The sequence below is a fragment of the Fusarium pseudograminearum genome, chromosome 4 (genome assembly GCF_000303195.2).
Source record: "Fusarium pseudograminearum CS3096 chromosome 4, whole genome shotgun sequence".
Classification (NCBI taxonomy): Eukaryota; Fungi; Ascomycota; class Sordariomycetes; order Hypocreales; family Nectriaceae; genus Fusarium; species Fusarium pseudograminearum.
In genome coordinates, this window is record NC_031954.1 from 1,311,085 (window position 1) to 1,326,558 (window position 15,474).

The following is a 15,474-nucleotide window of genomic DNA, read 5'->3' on the forward strand; positions in this document are numbered from 1 at the left end:
CAAATCAACGTGCACTCGCGTGTTGGATTGGCCGGATAGGCCTGGGTAGGTCTAGGCTAGGGAGTGCTTTCGCAGTGGCTTTTGCCCCCAGTGGCAGACCTGCCGACCTGCAGACCACCTAACTGTCCGGGCACTCTGGCACTGGCAGGCACTGGCAGACGCTGTGCTGTGTGGTTTTAGTACCCCCCCTGTTCGCCTGTTCGCACAAAGAAGCTTCCACCTCTAATCCTCGCCCAACATGCGGATACTTCTTCTTCTTGAATCCCCTCCACACGCTCCTTTTATTTTCTACTTTTCTTCTCTCTTCGTCCTCGTACACTGTCACTGAACTGCTGGGCACGTCCTCTCTTTTTTTTATTCTATCACTCACACATTCATTCATAACTGTATCTGCAGAGCAGCTTCCAGGCACTTTCGCTTCCCTGAGCTGTTTGTTACCCTCATTATTTTCCCGACCTCAACCTCGCTCGCTCTGAATCACATCACGCACACCCAAACGGCAGTGATTGTGAACGAGTCTGGGCGGTTGCGAAACGAAAAATTCATTCTAGGTTCTCACAGGTGTTCCGGTATCACCTGCGTGCTTCCCTCCCCCGCCTTACACTGGTTCTCCTCTCTTCCGCTTCTTCTTGAAGAATTAGCAGCCTTCCGCTTTCCAGTGCTCAGAGTCCTAGAGATTCTTTTTATTCACAAGACTTTATTCAAACTCAACACTTGACTATCATTCACCCATTATCACCAACATCGTCATCATGAAGTCTACTTTCATTGCCGCCGCCGCGCTTCTAGCCGGTGCTGCTTCCGCCGCTAAGGATGAGGGCACTTTCGCCGTCTTGCGCTTCACCAACAAGCAGCTCACCAGAGGTCGCATGGACCCCATTCTTTTCCCCGGAGAAACCTCTACTCACGTTCACAACATCATGGGTGGAAGTGGTTTCAGCACCAGCGCCACTGGAAAGGACCTCATGGAGTCAAAGTGCAGCAACGCCATGATCAAGGGTGACAACAGTGCCTACTGGTTCCCCAGTCTCTACTTCCAAGATCCCAAGTCTGGCAAGTTTGAGGATGTCGAATTCGATTACTTCAACGCCTACTACTTGTAAGTATAATTTCTTCACTTTGTCGTCAATCTGCGACAAACCCCTCCCCCCATGTCTCACTTCATCTCACCTTGCCGCTCTTTGCGCACCTCACTAATACACCCATCAGCTTCGAGAAGACTCACGATGAGATCAAGCCTTTCCCTGCTGGTCTCCAGATCGTTGCTGGTGATGCCATGACCCGCACCATGCCCAAGGCTGGCGCCAAACCCAACCTTGACCCTTCCAAGGGTCCTGTCAACGCCGCGAGAATGACCTGCCCTCGCGCCAACAACGACTACACTGTCCCCTCTTGGGATGCCAAGTCAGACGGTACCACAGCTGGTGTCGGTGACCCCATCACCAAGAACGAGGGCGTCGGATTCCCTGACCGAACCTGTGACGGCACCTTCTCTCCTCTCCGAGCTGATGTTCACTTCCCCTCTTGCTACAACCCTGAGGCTGGCCTTACCGACTTCAAGAACAACATGGCCTACCCTGAGGACAACGACGGCTACCTCGACTGCCCCAAGGGCTGGATCCACGTCCCTCATCTCTTCTACGAGGCCTACTGGAACACTAACAAATTCCAGGGCCGCTGGACTGAGGGAGAGGGCAAGCAGCCCTTTGTCTTCTCCAACGGTGATGTTACTGGTTACAGCAGCCACGCTGACTTCATGGCTGGCTGGGATGAGAAGCTCCTGAAGCACATCATCGACACCTGCAACGCTGGTACCCTGGGTATGGACAACTGCCCCGGTCTTTTCTACGGCCTCAACAAGGGCGACTGCACAATCAAATCTGAGATTGATGAGAAGACCACCGGTAAATTGGATAAGCTCCCCGGAAACAACCCTCTCAGCGGTTTCTCCTACGGTGATGCTCCTTCCATGCCCAACAAGGGCGACGACGACGAGAAGCCCAGCAAGCCTTCCGCTGAGCCCTCTGTCAAGCCTTCCGCTACCAACTCGGCTCCTGAGGATAAGTCTTCCGCCGTTGAGGCGCCCCAGTACACCAAGCCTGCCGACAAGACCGAGGAGCCCACCGTCGCCATCCCCAAGCCTACTGTGCCCATTGTCTCCGGAGTTGTGTCTGATGCCGCCGCCGAGGCTACCAGCGCTCTCACCAACGCCCCCAAGCCAACTGAAATCTTTGGCAAGCCTGACCAGCCCAAGAAGTGCAAGTCTACTCGTGTCCACACTGTCTGGAACACTGTCACTGTCACTCAGACAGCCAGCGTTCCTGCTCAGACTGAGGATGCTGCTGCTGCTCCCGCTTACAAGAGGGATCACGTCCGACGACATGCCCACCAGCATGGCAGCGGATATAGCCACGTCCGCCGTCGCAGCCACCGTCACTAAACTCTGCATTCTTATCAGATCACCTCGACTGCTGATATAATGACATGTATAGCAGCCCAGGTGACCAAAGCTTTTTTTACCACATTTCGTTGCAACGATGCATTTATTAAAACGCATCTTGTATAAGAGGGGCGTTCTAGGGAACCCCCTTTTGCTTTGGACTGGAGAATATAGGGATGGCGATTTCACGGCAAGGCATTTGTTTTTTTTCTTCATTCAAACTTCGCGCGGTGCACTGGAATTCAGGAAGTTAAGGGGAGGAAAATAGTTGGATGATTCGATTCGATTCGCTTCTTAACATGTATATTTATCGAGGACATACCTTGCTTGACAAGTACCCGATTGCGCTAGGCGCAACTTCTTTCGCCCATTATGAATCAAAGGCAGATACCCATTTTCATATAAAGCGACCGGCTCAAGCATATACAAGTGAATTAAGACTCTACATTTGACCGTGGCTGATAATTATTGACCCGCTGCATATCATATTTGGACTGTTTCAGTGATAGTTCTCTTCGAGTAGACTGTTAGTTAGAGGTGAGCCTGTGGACACCTGGAATCACTCGAATGTTGCTATCCAGAAAGCGCACAGCGGTTAACACAGGAGGTTCAGTGCTTAGATTTCAACACACTTTATTTAAATAACGTATCAATCAAAACGGATTCTTGTATGTTTTATTAACTTTGCTAGGAAGTTCAATTGATACCAGGCAAAAACGACTTACACGATCTTGCTATCGGCTAAACCCCGGTTAAACCATCATACCAGCAATTCTCACTTTAATTTTCTTCTTCACTTCATCTTCAACTCATTCGACAACAACATCTCGAATCGCCTCAAATATGTCTCTTTATCATGAGGCTGCTGAGATTGTTACAGGGTCTTCATCTGAAGGTGGAAGTCTCAAGTCCCGTGTTTTCAAAAAGAAGGGCCTCAAGTCTGCTCCCAACCAGGTCTACGCCTTAGTCTTGGAGAGCTGCAAATGGAGTCCCATCCTCAAAGAAGTGATTGAGAAATCAGAGCTTCTCAAATTAGAGCGAAAGGTTTGATATTTTCTTCAATTCCATGGTCCATAAATGCTTGCTAACCTATGAATCAAGCTCACTCCGACATTATCATTACTTCTTGTTCATGACCTCCTGCTGGCCAAGAAGGGAATTGCGCTTCCGCAAAGCCATGGCCTACGCGCATCTATCGAGAGGCACAAAGCGCGCATCAGCTCGGAATTTAAGCTTGCGCGACTTCGCAGAAAGATGCCCACACTCGAGGCTCTAAAAGAGCAAGTTGAGAGGGAATGCGCAGGCGAGGAGGCGAACTACCCTCGATGGGTTCGTGTCAACGCCGTGAAGAGCACATTGGAAGAGCAGCTCGAGACCACTTTCTCCAAGTACACCAGAGCTCGATCTATCAATGAGGTTGTTACCAATGCTGGAAGACTCATATACATCGACTCACACGTACCAAATCTCGTGGCAATCACCGCAGGTATCGATCTCACCAAAACAGAGGCCTATACATCTGGCAAAATCATCCTCCAAGATAAGGCATCCTGCTTTCCGGCCTACCTCTTGGATCCCAGGTCAGAAGACGGAGATCTGATCGATGCGTGTTCCGCCCCTGGCAATAAGACAACACACCTGGCAGCTATCGTCAAGCAACATACACCCGAATTCGACACACCAGCGCAAACCATTTATGCATTCGAGAAAGATTCCAGAAGATCACAGGTACTGCACAAGATGGTCAAAATAGCTGGCTCAGATTACATGACAAAGATTGGGTTTGGCCAAGATTTCATGCAAGTGAAGCCCACAGCAGACAACTACAAGTCAGTCGGAGCATTGCTCCTGGATCCCAGCTGTTCAGGAAGTGGAATCGTTGGCCGAGATTCGATGCCTGATCTTCATCTACCAGAGCCTTATAGCGGTAACGGAAAAACGCCACCAGCAAAACCAAACAATCGCAAAAGGAAACACGAAAAGGTCGAGCCAGCCCCTGAAAATGTCATGATAGATGACGATGGAAACGAAACGGCGATCAAATCAGAGAAGGACCTAGAAACACGTCTCGAGGCTTTATCGTCCTTCCAGTTGGTTCTTCTATTACATGCTTTCCGGTTCCCATCAGCAAAGAAGATCACATACTCAACTTGTTCTGTTCACGTGCAAGAAAACGAGCGCGTTGTCATGAGAGCTCTCGAATCCGACATTGCCAAACGAAGAGGCTGGCGTATTCTTCAACGAAAGGACCAGGTTTCTGGCATGAGAGAATGGCCCGTTCGTGGACTACCCGAAGCATGCGAAGGAGACGAGGAAATAGCGGAAGGCTGCATTCGCTCTTACAAGGATGATGGACAGGGTGTAATGGGATTCTTCGTCGCTGGCTTTGTCCGATCTGGCGAGCAAGGTGATGCTCCTGCCGATGACGAGGGTCCTTATATGAGAGATGACAGCGGTGCCATCATTCGTGATGTGGTTGGCATGCCCGTGTTGAAGTCGACAGGCGAGGCCGTTTCTTCGATCCCAAGAGATGAGAAGAGCGATGACAACGATCAGGGGAGTAGCGAAGAGGAGGAGTCTGCAAGTGAGAGTGACAGCAGTGATGAGGATGATGAATGGGGTGGTTTCGACGATTGATTCGACTTGTCAGCAAGAGCCACGAACAACAATACCGAATTAGAGGAACACTACTTCGCGAGTACTTAAACAACCCAACATAATATGACGGACCGATTCCAACAATTTGAAGCTTCTCCGAGGACCAGGGCTCACCAATTTTGAGAACGACTGCCTGGTGCTAGGTGACTTTATGCAACACTACGTGCTCGACGCAACGGCAGAACCGAAATATCTGATCGATCACCAATCGGCCAATGTCATAGTGGCGAACCCCGTAATACCAATTCCGCACAGTACATATGGCAAGATACAAGTTGATGGGGTGGCATTGCGTTACGTTCAAAGCCTCCGTTGGAACATTATGCGGATGGCCTGGCTTCCATTCGACTAGGGCTACAAGGGCATTGACTCGAATGGCTTGCTCATTTGCGGCAAAATTTAAAGAACAATGTCGATCAGAATAACTTTCAAAGATAGGATTGGATTGAGTTCAAAGTTTTGATGTTCGGGTAATGAGACATTCTACACATTATCAGTTTTCGAAAGAAAGAGGAAAGCCATGAACACGAATATTCTTAGGCGAAAGGAAGCGCTGAGCATCGCCACAAACGACTGACAAACGGAGGATATCAATGAGGTGAGGGTCAAAATATTAAGGAGACAGATATATAATGCGATATCGAGTTTTGGTATCTTTAAATGTTTGCTTGTGTACAATGGTCGTGATGATTTCGCCTCATTACCCGTTAACTCCGTCTATCACCAAGACATCTACTAAAAATGGCCAAATAAACCCTTCCCATATTACACCGACGTCATTCCTACTTTAAGCTCCGTTCCTGTAGACTTGAGCTCCCTGGTTTCTGAACATGATTGTGTCTCTCCGTTGCAGGACCATAAGGGCTCGGTTGAGTGCCTGCTCGCTGTATCCCTTACCCTCGACCATCTCCTTTTTGAGTGTGGACAGACTAGTGCTCCATCCGATGGGAAGACGTCGCTTGAGTTCTGCCTCGAGGCGGTTGACTTCATCGTTCAACTCGCGACTACCCTGGTTGCTGCCTTGGTTTACAGCATCCATGGTAGAGCACAAGAACAAACGAATGGCCTCGTCCACATGGACTTCGGTAGCAATAGGGGAGAGGGTAAGCTTGGCGAGAGACTCAGTGATACGAACGATAGCTTCAAGCTGACGGACGGTAATAGGGATAGAAGAACGACTGTTGGCCTCAATCTCAGCAGCGTGGACCTGGCGACGGATGGAAACGAAGTGAGAAGAGAGCTTCTCAGCAGCTTCAGGACTAAGTCGAGGGGCACATCGACTATCGCGTATCAGTATAAGTAGGAGGATAGGGAGGCGAGGGAAAACTTACGTCTTGCAGTAGGTGATATATCTTCGCATCTTGTCAATGGGGATTTCAGACTCGGTCATGTCCTCGGCGCCTCGGCCGTTCATCTGGATACCAAGAACGTGCTTGGCCATCGTCTCGTCCTTTTCACGGCTGTGTTCATCCTTGACAATGTAAATCATATCGAAACGCGAAAGAATGGTAGTCTGGAAATCGATGTTCTCTCCAGGAGTCTTCATATCATCGTATCGGCCGAAAATGGGGTTGGCGGCGGCCAGAACCGAGGTTCGTGCATTGAGAATGGTGGTGATACCAGCTTTGGCGATGGAAATAGTTTGTTGTTCCATAGCTTCGTGGATCGCCACTCGGTCCTCGTCTCTCATCTTGTCAAACTCATCGATACACACCACTCCACCGTCAGCCAAGACCATCGCACCACCTTCGAGGTAGAACTCGCGCGTGGACTGATCACGTTGGACAGACGCTGTCAGACCTGCAGCTGATGAACCCTTTCCGGATGTGTAGATGGAGATCGGAGCTGCCTTTTCGACAAACTTAAGAAGCTGGGACTTGGCTGTACCAGGGTCACCAAGAAGTAACACATTGATGTCTCCTCTCAGTCTCATTCCATCGGGAAGGATCTTCTTTGAACCGCCTAATAACAAGCAAAGGATTGACCTCTTGATATCACGGTTTCCATAAATAGAGGGGGCGATACAGTCAGTCATAACATCATAAATGTCTGGCCGTCTGCTCAATTCCAAGAACTCTTGCTCTTCTTCTTCTGAGAAAGTTGCATTACCCTTGGCTGCTTGGTCTATATCTGACTGGATTCCAACCGCTCTCAAATAAGGGGTACGGATAGCCACAGCGCCGCCAGTGGAGGAGTTCTTGGAGGCTTTGTTTTGGTAAATTGAGAAGATGCCCATGACAGTACATCTTGAACCTGGAACAACTCTGTTTGTCAAGTATCTATCGGCTGAGATGAGGACGTGCCTGGGCAGTTCTCCGACGGGAACTTGATCGGGCGCTTCTTGAAGCTTGATAATTTGTTGGTCGACAAAACGAGATTTCTCATGGGCAACGAAGTAGGGGTCCATGGGACACTTTGGTGTAGGGTCATTGGGGACTCGACTTCGGGAGCATTGTCGGGGAAGAGTGACACCCGTGAAACCTCCCAAGACAGGAATGTTCTGTGTGTGCCCGCAGTTGCGGCATTGTATATGAAGCTCTGTTGCCTTTGATGACATAACAGAGGCACCAATAACAATACCCGGGACACGTACCAGCCGTGAGATGGTCTCGGAGTCGAGATGGCGGATCGAGACATCGTCGGCGTTTGAGTGAAGGAGAAGTTGATGTTCGGGGATCTCAATCTTGGGTTCGTGGGGGAAGACAATGCGATGCGTGCATTTCTTTAGAGCATTCTCGAACTAATAGTTGTTAGATATATGCTGTATTCGCTGTAGCGTGTTCCTTACTAGAGGGATGATCTCGGCAGGTTCAGAAGCCAGTCGGTGTGCCAGCTCCTCATTGAAGCTGATCAAGTCGTTGATGTTGACGTCGCAGAAGTACCTCTTGAGCAGCGCATTCTCTCGAAGTTGATCTCTATAGAACTGTTAGTACATTTGACCGTCTCGTACATGATGCTCAGCGCAGCACGAACCTGTATACGAAATTGTTGTCGAGGCGAAAGTCAAGGATGAAGGTTTCGAGCTGTGTTTGAAGCTGCAGCCGTGTATCTCCATTCTCACCGAAACTCGGTTCGTAGACGTGAGCCGAGTAAACTGATCCGCGATCCATCTTGTTGTTTGTGGTTGTGAATAGTTAATTATAGTATCGCTTCTGTCCTTTTCGTTTGCTTGGTCGTTGTCAAACCCAGGATTCGACTTTAGACAGGGGACATTGTTTGCGGAGCAATCTATGGAGGGGCTTGTTCCAGTTGGGGGGCAACCTTTGTTAGGTGAATTTAGCGGACGCAAGAACGAAACGTGCACCTAACTGACCCCTTGACGCGACGCGTATAGTACCGCCATGCTATACGTGCCAGATATTCTAGAACACCAAGCATGAATTGGGTCACGTGCATCAGCTTCAGGGGTGTCAAAGCTGCAACTTACAAGGTGTCTAGACGAACAAGGTACCTACCCCAGGTACAGTACTGTAATAAACCAACGACCCTTTTTGGTGATGACGGCGTATTCTTGATTCTTCCTTCGTTCCCTCTCTTGTCTTCACCTAATTGTCATTTCCAATCTTGTCCAAGGACCTCTTGATTGCCGTATTTTCTGTTCGGTTCTTTCAGCGATGATACCCAAATAATACACCCACTTCGTCACCCCGTCCTCCAAGCTCCTGTGCCTCACCTCAGCCGGAGCTTCCTTGATCATGTACTCTCCCAGCTCTCCCACCGCAGCCAGGTCTGCCGACAACCTCACGGCATTGTCGCCTCTGGGCCATGGGGAGCTTCCCTTTCATAGGTAGCCATAAATACCTTTATTTACCAAGTTGTCTGCTATGTACGAATCTGACATGTGATGCAGTAACAGCCATAGACATCCTCAAATGCATCCCCACCCGTCAGCGCGACGTGGCTCTACGGCGAGCTCCATTCACTCAGTAGGAGGTGTTCTTGACAGTGCTCCCAACAGTTTGGCTGCTTCGCTTTATGAATCAAGCCAGAATGGTTTGTTTTTGTCTGTGGAACCTTGGGTCGCAATGGCTAACAGCTGGAAGCTATCTCAACCCTCCTTCAGCCCCCAATTGTTCGAACTGGCCTTCAGCCTCACACCTCCGCACCAGCTTCGACTGCGCACAAACCCCCGACAGCTCGAGATATCCCCCCGGTTAGCTTGACGAATATTAAAAAGGTCGACGTTCAAGAATTCAGCCCGTACCTGACTAAAGTTGGAGCACTATACGAGCAGCTGCAACGACTAAAAGAAAGCGACGAAGAGGCCAACAAGGAGCAGCGCTCTGATCGGCCAGACACCCCGACAGAATCTAGTGGTGATGGATATTTGCGGCCGGGCCCGAAGCCGCGGCCAACTCGCAAGGGCTCAACCGCATCGCTTGCGTCGATGAATTCGAACGATGGCCGCGATCCAGCCCGAAGGCCAAGCGCTGGCTTCATCCGAAGGTCCACACAAGGACCGCCACCTCTATCAACTATTCCGACTGTGTACTTTGACGAAGAGTTTCATCTCGAAAACCCTCGTACTTTCGATATCGTTAGCGAACGGTCCGAGGTTATCCGACCTGCCAACACCGAGGATGGGAAGGGTGCGCTTAACGGAAGCGCTGCGGCCCCTCGGAAAGCTCTTGCTACCAACGCAATCTTGCAAGAGAAGCTATCTTGGTACATGGACACTATCGAAGTTCATCTGATCAATTCCATTTCAACCGCCTCGTCTACGTTCTTTACAGCACTGGGATCCTTGAAGGAGCTGCATTCGGAAGCTGCGGAGTCCGTTGAGAGAATCAAGACGCTTAGAAAAGAGCTCGAAGCGCTTGATGAGGAGATTGCGACCAAGGGATTGCAGATTGTTCACCAACGGAGACGCCAGGAAAACTTGCGCCAGCTTAACGACGCCGTGCTTCAACTCAAGCAGATCGCGGATGGTGTTGCGACTTGCGAGACTTTGGTAGACGAAGGCGCGATCGACAAGGCCCTTGCAAGTATCGATTCATTGGAGGACCTTATTGCTGGTGAAAGGGATGTCACTGCCGACGACCAACCCACAATACAATTGTTGGACTTGCGATCAGCTTCAGCTCTGCAAGGCGTCAATGCCGATCTAGCTCTTTTGCGTACACGCATCGGAAAGGCGTACGAGACCAACTTCCAAGACATCTTGGTCCGCGACTTGCGGAGGCACGCCGAATCGGTGTCATATCAAGAGATTCTCCTTAGATGGGATGCGTCGGCAAATCGATCCAAGGCTGGCCATACTAGGTCCCCCTCGGTTTTCCCAACTTATCTGACAAACACCGATGGGTTGAAAACTGAACTATTGCCAAACATGGTCGGGTTGCACCGAGCGAAGCATATCGCTGCTGCAACGGTCGCTTACCGAGAGTCTGTCTTGCGTGAGATTCGAAACCTGATCAGACGGCCTCTACCTAGTTCTACGGATGATGACAACGAGTCAATGATGTCAGTCTCTACTGCAAGTGGCGGTCGTCATCTGTCAAATCAAGAAAAGTCGTCCATTCTGGCACGGAATTTGCGCGCTCTGGATCCCGAAGATGGCGAAGACCTTCTAGTCAAAATCTACATCGGAGTCACAGAGACACTCAGGAGACTTACCACCCAAGTCAAAGTCTTGCTGGAAATCACAAGCTCACTCACTGATAATGCGCAAGCCGATGCTTTGAAATCACCCCCGGTGAGGTCGCCCATCTCTAGCCCGAGACCGGACAGATTTCCAAACAATCCAATGGACAACGCAATGTTTGAGGTTCAGGAGGAGCTGCACAAGAGCTTGGATATTACCAACCTCCTTGGTCAGGCAGTGGATGTGGCGATAGAAAAGATTGTCAAGGTGCTGAAGGTGCGGGCAGAACAAACTGTGCAGCTGCCACTCACTCTTTTCCTGCGTTACTTCACGTTGAACCTTTACTTTGCCAACGAATGCGAGTCGATATCTGGCCGAAGCGGCACATCTCTTAAAAATGTGGTCAATGGACATATCAAAGACTTTGTGCAAAAGAACCGTGACACCGAAATGCAGAAATTGGCTCAAGGCATGGAATCGGACCAATGGAGTGCCAAGGACTTCAATGAGAAGAACACGGAATTGTTGAATATCATCCTGGGCAGTAGTACTCATGACCCTCATGAGTGGACTGACAGCACTAAGATCTGGATACCTCATTCCGAGCTGGAACAGCATAATGAAGAAGATGGTATCGAGACGAATGGGACCAGCAAAGAGAAGGTCAGGACCGCTACAATCGACTCAGAAACATTTATGCTGCCCAAATCAGCTATTTTGTGCTTGGACGGCATTGCCAAATTTTCTCATTTGATCAATGGAATACCATCGATGACCATCGATATCGCAACATCTCTGGTTGCGTATCTCCAGCTCTTTAACTCGAGATGCACGCAACTTATTCTTGGTGCGGGAGCGACTCGCTCTGCTGGCCTGAAAAACATCACAACCAAACATTTAGCCTTGGCCTCCCAGGCACTCTCTTTTACAGCTACTCTGATCCCACATGTTAGGGAATTTGTGCGACGGCATGCTGGATCAGGGGCAAGTCTATCGAATTTGATGGGCGAGTTTGACAAGATCAGACGCTTGTTGCAAGAGCATCAGGACAGCATCTACCAGAAGCTTGTTGAAATCATGAGCGGTCGAGCAGCCATTCATTCAAGAACAATGAAGACAATAGACTGGGAAGCGGATGGGGGCAAGGGTGTTCATCCATACATGGAAACATTGGCGAAAGAGACGACTACTCTCCATCGTGTTTTGACTAAGCATCTGCCTGAGACGTCTATCCAGATGATCATGCTTCCCGTGTTTTCCAGCTATAGAGATCAGCTTGGGACAAGCCTCAGAGATGCGGACCCCAAGACGGAAGTTGGCCTCAAGAGGTACGTAGTACACAGCCCACTTATGAACTATCCGCTAATGACTCTCCCAGTATGAATAATGACATTGAGTTTTTGACAACAAAACTTGGCAAGTTAGATGGATTCGGGGACACGGGAGAGTATCTTCAAAAGATAATCAAATCCAAGCAGGTCAAGACAGTGGAACCAGCCACTGAACCCCCAACAGAAAAGAAGGATGATGAACCCAAAGAGAACGAAGCAGCTCCCGCAGCAGAGTCTGTGGAGCCTATCGAAAAGAAGGAATAGAAGTTAAATATCACAACGACTTGAATAATCATGCCATCCTTGAGCTGAGATGGCCCAGACCGAGGGTTATATGCCACGCTTATGCAAACTGCGCCTTGTGTTGTTGTTAATGTTTGACCTAGATTAGTTACTGACAATCAGAGACAGCAATTTCGCCTGGATTCTACCGATCCATTGCAGCCTCGGGTTTATCTATTGTACGAGATTTGATGACTTCGATCCTCGCAGATTCAAACTGCGGGACTTTCTTGGTTTCCACAGTTCAGAGTTGTTTACCACTGAACTAGTCATCTCGGCTGGCGTCAAGCTCATCGTATTTTTTCCGCGACCCGCATTCCAAACCTCATAGCATTCCTGTCTCAAGCCTTGACCGGTCGTTTGCTCTGCTCAACAAGCTGACGTTCTCTTGGAGGACTTGGGGGCGCACACGGGAAGAACCCGCCTCAATCGTGGTGGGAACCGTTCACTCGGGTTCCGAGGGGTTGTCAGGGTCCTCTGGCGTTGCGCCTCCCGGTAGCGGCGTTTTTGCTATTCTGAAATGGCATTTTCACAAGCTTTTGACAGTTCACCATTGATCAGTTGACAACTATATGGGTCCAGCAAATCTCTTCAGTCTCGCTTGCACTTGCTTCTGTCGTTCAGGTCAGCCAGATCTTCCTCTCCTGATCGAGTATATTCTTGTCGACTTTCGCATGTAAGAGGTCCTTTCCAGGGGCAAGTACCAAGGACCCGAGGATCAAAAGCGCCAAGAAACCAACGATAACAACAATTCAGCCCCTGTGAAATTCACATGATGATACTCTGTTCCGAAGTTGTACAGGCAAGGGACGCGGAAACGGTAATAATCCCGCGTCAAGAGGTATTATTATTCAACATCTCGATTTGACATGTGCAGCTCAGTCGTACAAAGAAACAACTGTGCCAAGAAGGGGGAACTTGGCGGGTGAACCTTAAATAGTTCGGATGAGAGACAACAAGGCAGTGATCTGCAATCGAGTTGATCAATCAGTTTATCGATCTGTGGTGACTCAATTGACAGGCTGTCTCAATCTCGGTTTGTTTATTGCTAGAAGATCTTGATGTATCCTGAACCCAGTAGCCCTTGCAATTCAGCCGAATGGTTATTCTCTCAGCACCAGCTCGCACTATCATCGTACTGTCCAGGCTGAGTACGTAATACCTCTAGAACCGGAACCTGCTATACCCAGGCCATGTTACATCCCGGGCCAGGGGATCAACCTTGTACCTGCAGACACGACATGAGGCCGCGATGCGTAGTATCTGACGTGTCCTCTTCTTTGTCAGCGCCGACAAACGGAACCTCGTATTTTGATTCGACAGTGGGTGCAATGCCGAGTAAGCAGGAGGTTGGTAAACTGTACAGTGCTGCATGTATGTGCTCGACAAAAGCAAGACGGCTCAGGAGCAGTTGGGAGGTGTGGTGTGCCATAAAAAGAAACGCTTACAAGTGGGGTGTTTGTTTCAAGCTTGCATGTGGCTTTTCCTTTGTTACCTCTTCGCGCCATACGAGTCGCTCCTCAACAGGTAGCATATTCTTAGTTGGATTGTCACTGGTCGGATGTTGTTTGAGAGTGTTGAATGAGTCGTCAAGTTTCAAACGTCTATGTTCAGTTCTATGTGCAAGTCTAAAGTCTAAAATGGTGATTCAAAAAGGGATGATCCCGTCTTTTTGTAAAAGGAGCTTTTGCGCCCCGTGGTATATACAAGAATTGTATGTAAAAAATTCCACCTAGACATGGTTGGTCCAGGTTCCAGCGAGTGTAAGAATGTGGGTGAAGTAGAACGAGTGCCAGCCTCAATCCTCTTGCTGATACAAGAGGCATCAAGCCTGTGATGGTGCATAAGCGCGAAAAAGAGTGACGCCGCTTTGCGTGGTCTTGAGAGTTCCAAGGTATGGGGCTCAAGTCCTGTTTTGTCCTTGTCTTGTGTGGGTAATCCAACCATCCATAAGCGCCGACTGCTCCAGCCCAAAGGTCTATAACGAAAGGCCTCGGTATTGCAACACACGAGGGGTATCTTTCAGGGTATGTAAAACGAAAATCGTGTAGTGTCGAAAGGGATTCATGATATCGTCAATGCGGTGTTCAACGCCGCGGCGTGAAAAGGTGAAAAGGGTGAGGGAAGAAGGGGAGAAGTGAAGATAAAGGACCGCTTGGGCAATGGCAGTAGGGCACTTAAACCTGGTAAGGGCTGGCACCGGAACCGAGGGTGGTGATGAGGTCAACCTCCTCAGTAACCTTGGTCTGGACGTCGTCAGGGAGCCAGTAGCAGTTGTCACAAGGGAATGTCTCGCAGCCAGACATGGGAGTGTTGCCAGCAGCGGGCCACATCTGCTTGACGTTGTCCTTGTCGTTGGGGTCGACAATAGCAGAGACGTCAAAGTAAGTCTTGCCGTTCCAGCCACCGAAGGTGACCTCACCGAGCATACCGGGCTTGTCCTCCTGGCCCTTCTGGACAGCGTAGAAGTTACCGATGTACTTGTCAGGGAAGGTGACGGTAACGTCCTTGCCACTGCCGACGGTGACGGACTCAGGGCCCGAGAAACCAGGGTCAGGAGTGAAGATGATGGTGCGCTCCTTGTCATCAAGAGTCTTGAAGGTGACAGTGGCAGCGGCAGCATAGGTAGCAGAGGCAACGAGGCCAATGAAAGCGGTAGCGAACTTCATTTTTGCGGTTTTGTGGTTTGGATTGAGAATTGGGTTGTCAAATTTTTCTCGATTGTCGTCAAGACAAGAGTGATGGTTTTGTGCAGCGTCTGATAAAGGACTGAATCAGGACGTGATAGTCAAAGTTACTCCGAGTGATGGAGTAGATTGGTGATGATCGAGAACTAGCTCGTGATATTGATCAGGGATTGTGTAGATTCGACTTCCAAAAGGAATGAGAAGCTTTGAATCAAAGGAATGATCGTCCGAGGACAAGAGAGTAAATCTGAAACGGAAGGACTGTGTTGTGTTGATCTAAACAAACATCTGGAGAAGGGGGAGGAGTCCCGTTTTATAAACGAGATCTGAACACCATTGAACCCAGAAACCCGGCATCCCATCCTCTGTCTGCCAGCCATAGTTGGTGAGTTAATTGCAAGACGAACAGGGTACGTACTCGGAGTCAAATTTGTCAAGGAAAACACTCGGCGCCTCAGTGGAGACTTGACACGAGGAGGTTGTCCTAGTGTC

General features: G+C 49.5%; 5 protein-coding genes across 5 annotated transcripts; 3 read left to right on the forward strand and 2 right to left on the reverse strand.

Moving 5' to 3' along the window:
- Positions 1–752: 752 nt before the first annotated feature.
- On the forward strand, positions 753–2,440 carry FPSE_11892 (uncharacterized protein; the record flags this gene model as incomplete). Its single annotated transcript, XM_009265009.1, has 2 exons — positions 753–1,099; positions 1,210–2,440. 2 exons carry the CDS (start codon positions 753–755, stop codon positions 2,438–2,440), a joined length of 1,578 nt encoding a protein of 525 aa, XP_009263284.1.
- An 843-nt stretch (positions 2,441–3,283) lies between these two features.
- On the forward strand, positions 3,284–5,077 carry FPSE_11891 (uncharacterized protein; the record flags this gene model as incomplete). The annotated part of the gene is made up of 2 exons (XM_009265008.1): positions 3,284–3,484; positions 3,542–5,077. The coding sequence occupies 2 exons, from the start codon at positions 3,284–3,286 to the stop codon at positions 5,075–5,077; spliced, it is 1,737 nt and encodes a 578-aa protein (XP_009263283.1).
- Positions 5,078–5,885: 808 nt separating this feature from the next.
- On the reverse strand, positions 5,886–8,208 carry FPSE_11890 (uncharacterized protein; the record flags this gene model as incomplete). Its single annotated transcript, XM_009265007.1, has 4 exons — positions 5,886–6,378; positions 6,430–7,838; positions 7,887–8,013; positions 8,072–8,208. The coding sequence occupies 4 exons, from the start codon at positions 8,206–8,208 to the stop codon at positions 5,886–5,888; spliced, it is 2,166 nt and encodes a 721-aa protein (XP_009263282.1).
- Positions 8,209–9,088: 880 nt separating this feature from the next.
- FPSE_11889 (uncharacterized protein) lies at positions 9,089–12,277 on the forward strand (the record flags this gene model as incomplete). Its single annotated transcript, XM_009265006.1, has 3 exons — positions 9,089–9,091; positions 9,162–12,010; positions 12,061–12,277. The coding sequence occupies 3 exons, from the start codon at positions 9,089–9,091 to the stop codon at positions 12,275–12,277; spliced, it is 3,069 nt and encodes a 1,022-aa protein (XP_009263281.1).
- A 2,195-nt stretch (positions 12,278–14,472) lies between these two features.
- FPSE_11888 (uncharacterized protein) lies at positions 14,473–14,964 on the reverse strand (the record flags this gene model as incomplete). The annotated part of the gene is made up of 1 exon (XM_009265005.1): positions 14,473–14,964. One exon carries the CDS (start codon positions 14,962–14,964, stop codon positions 14,473–14,475), a length of 492 nt encoding a protein of 163 aa, XP_009263280.1.
- Between the last annotated feature and the right edge of the window lie 510 nt (positions 14,965–15,474).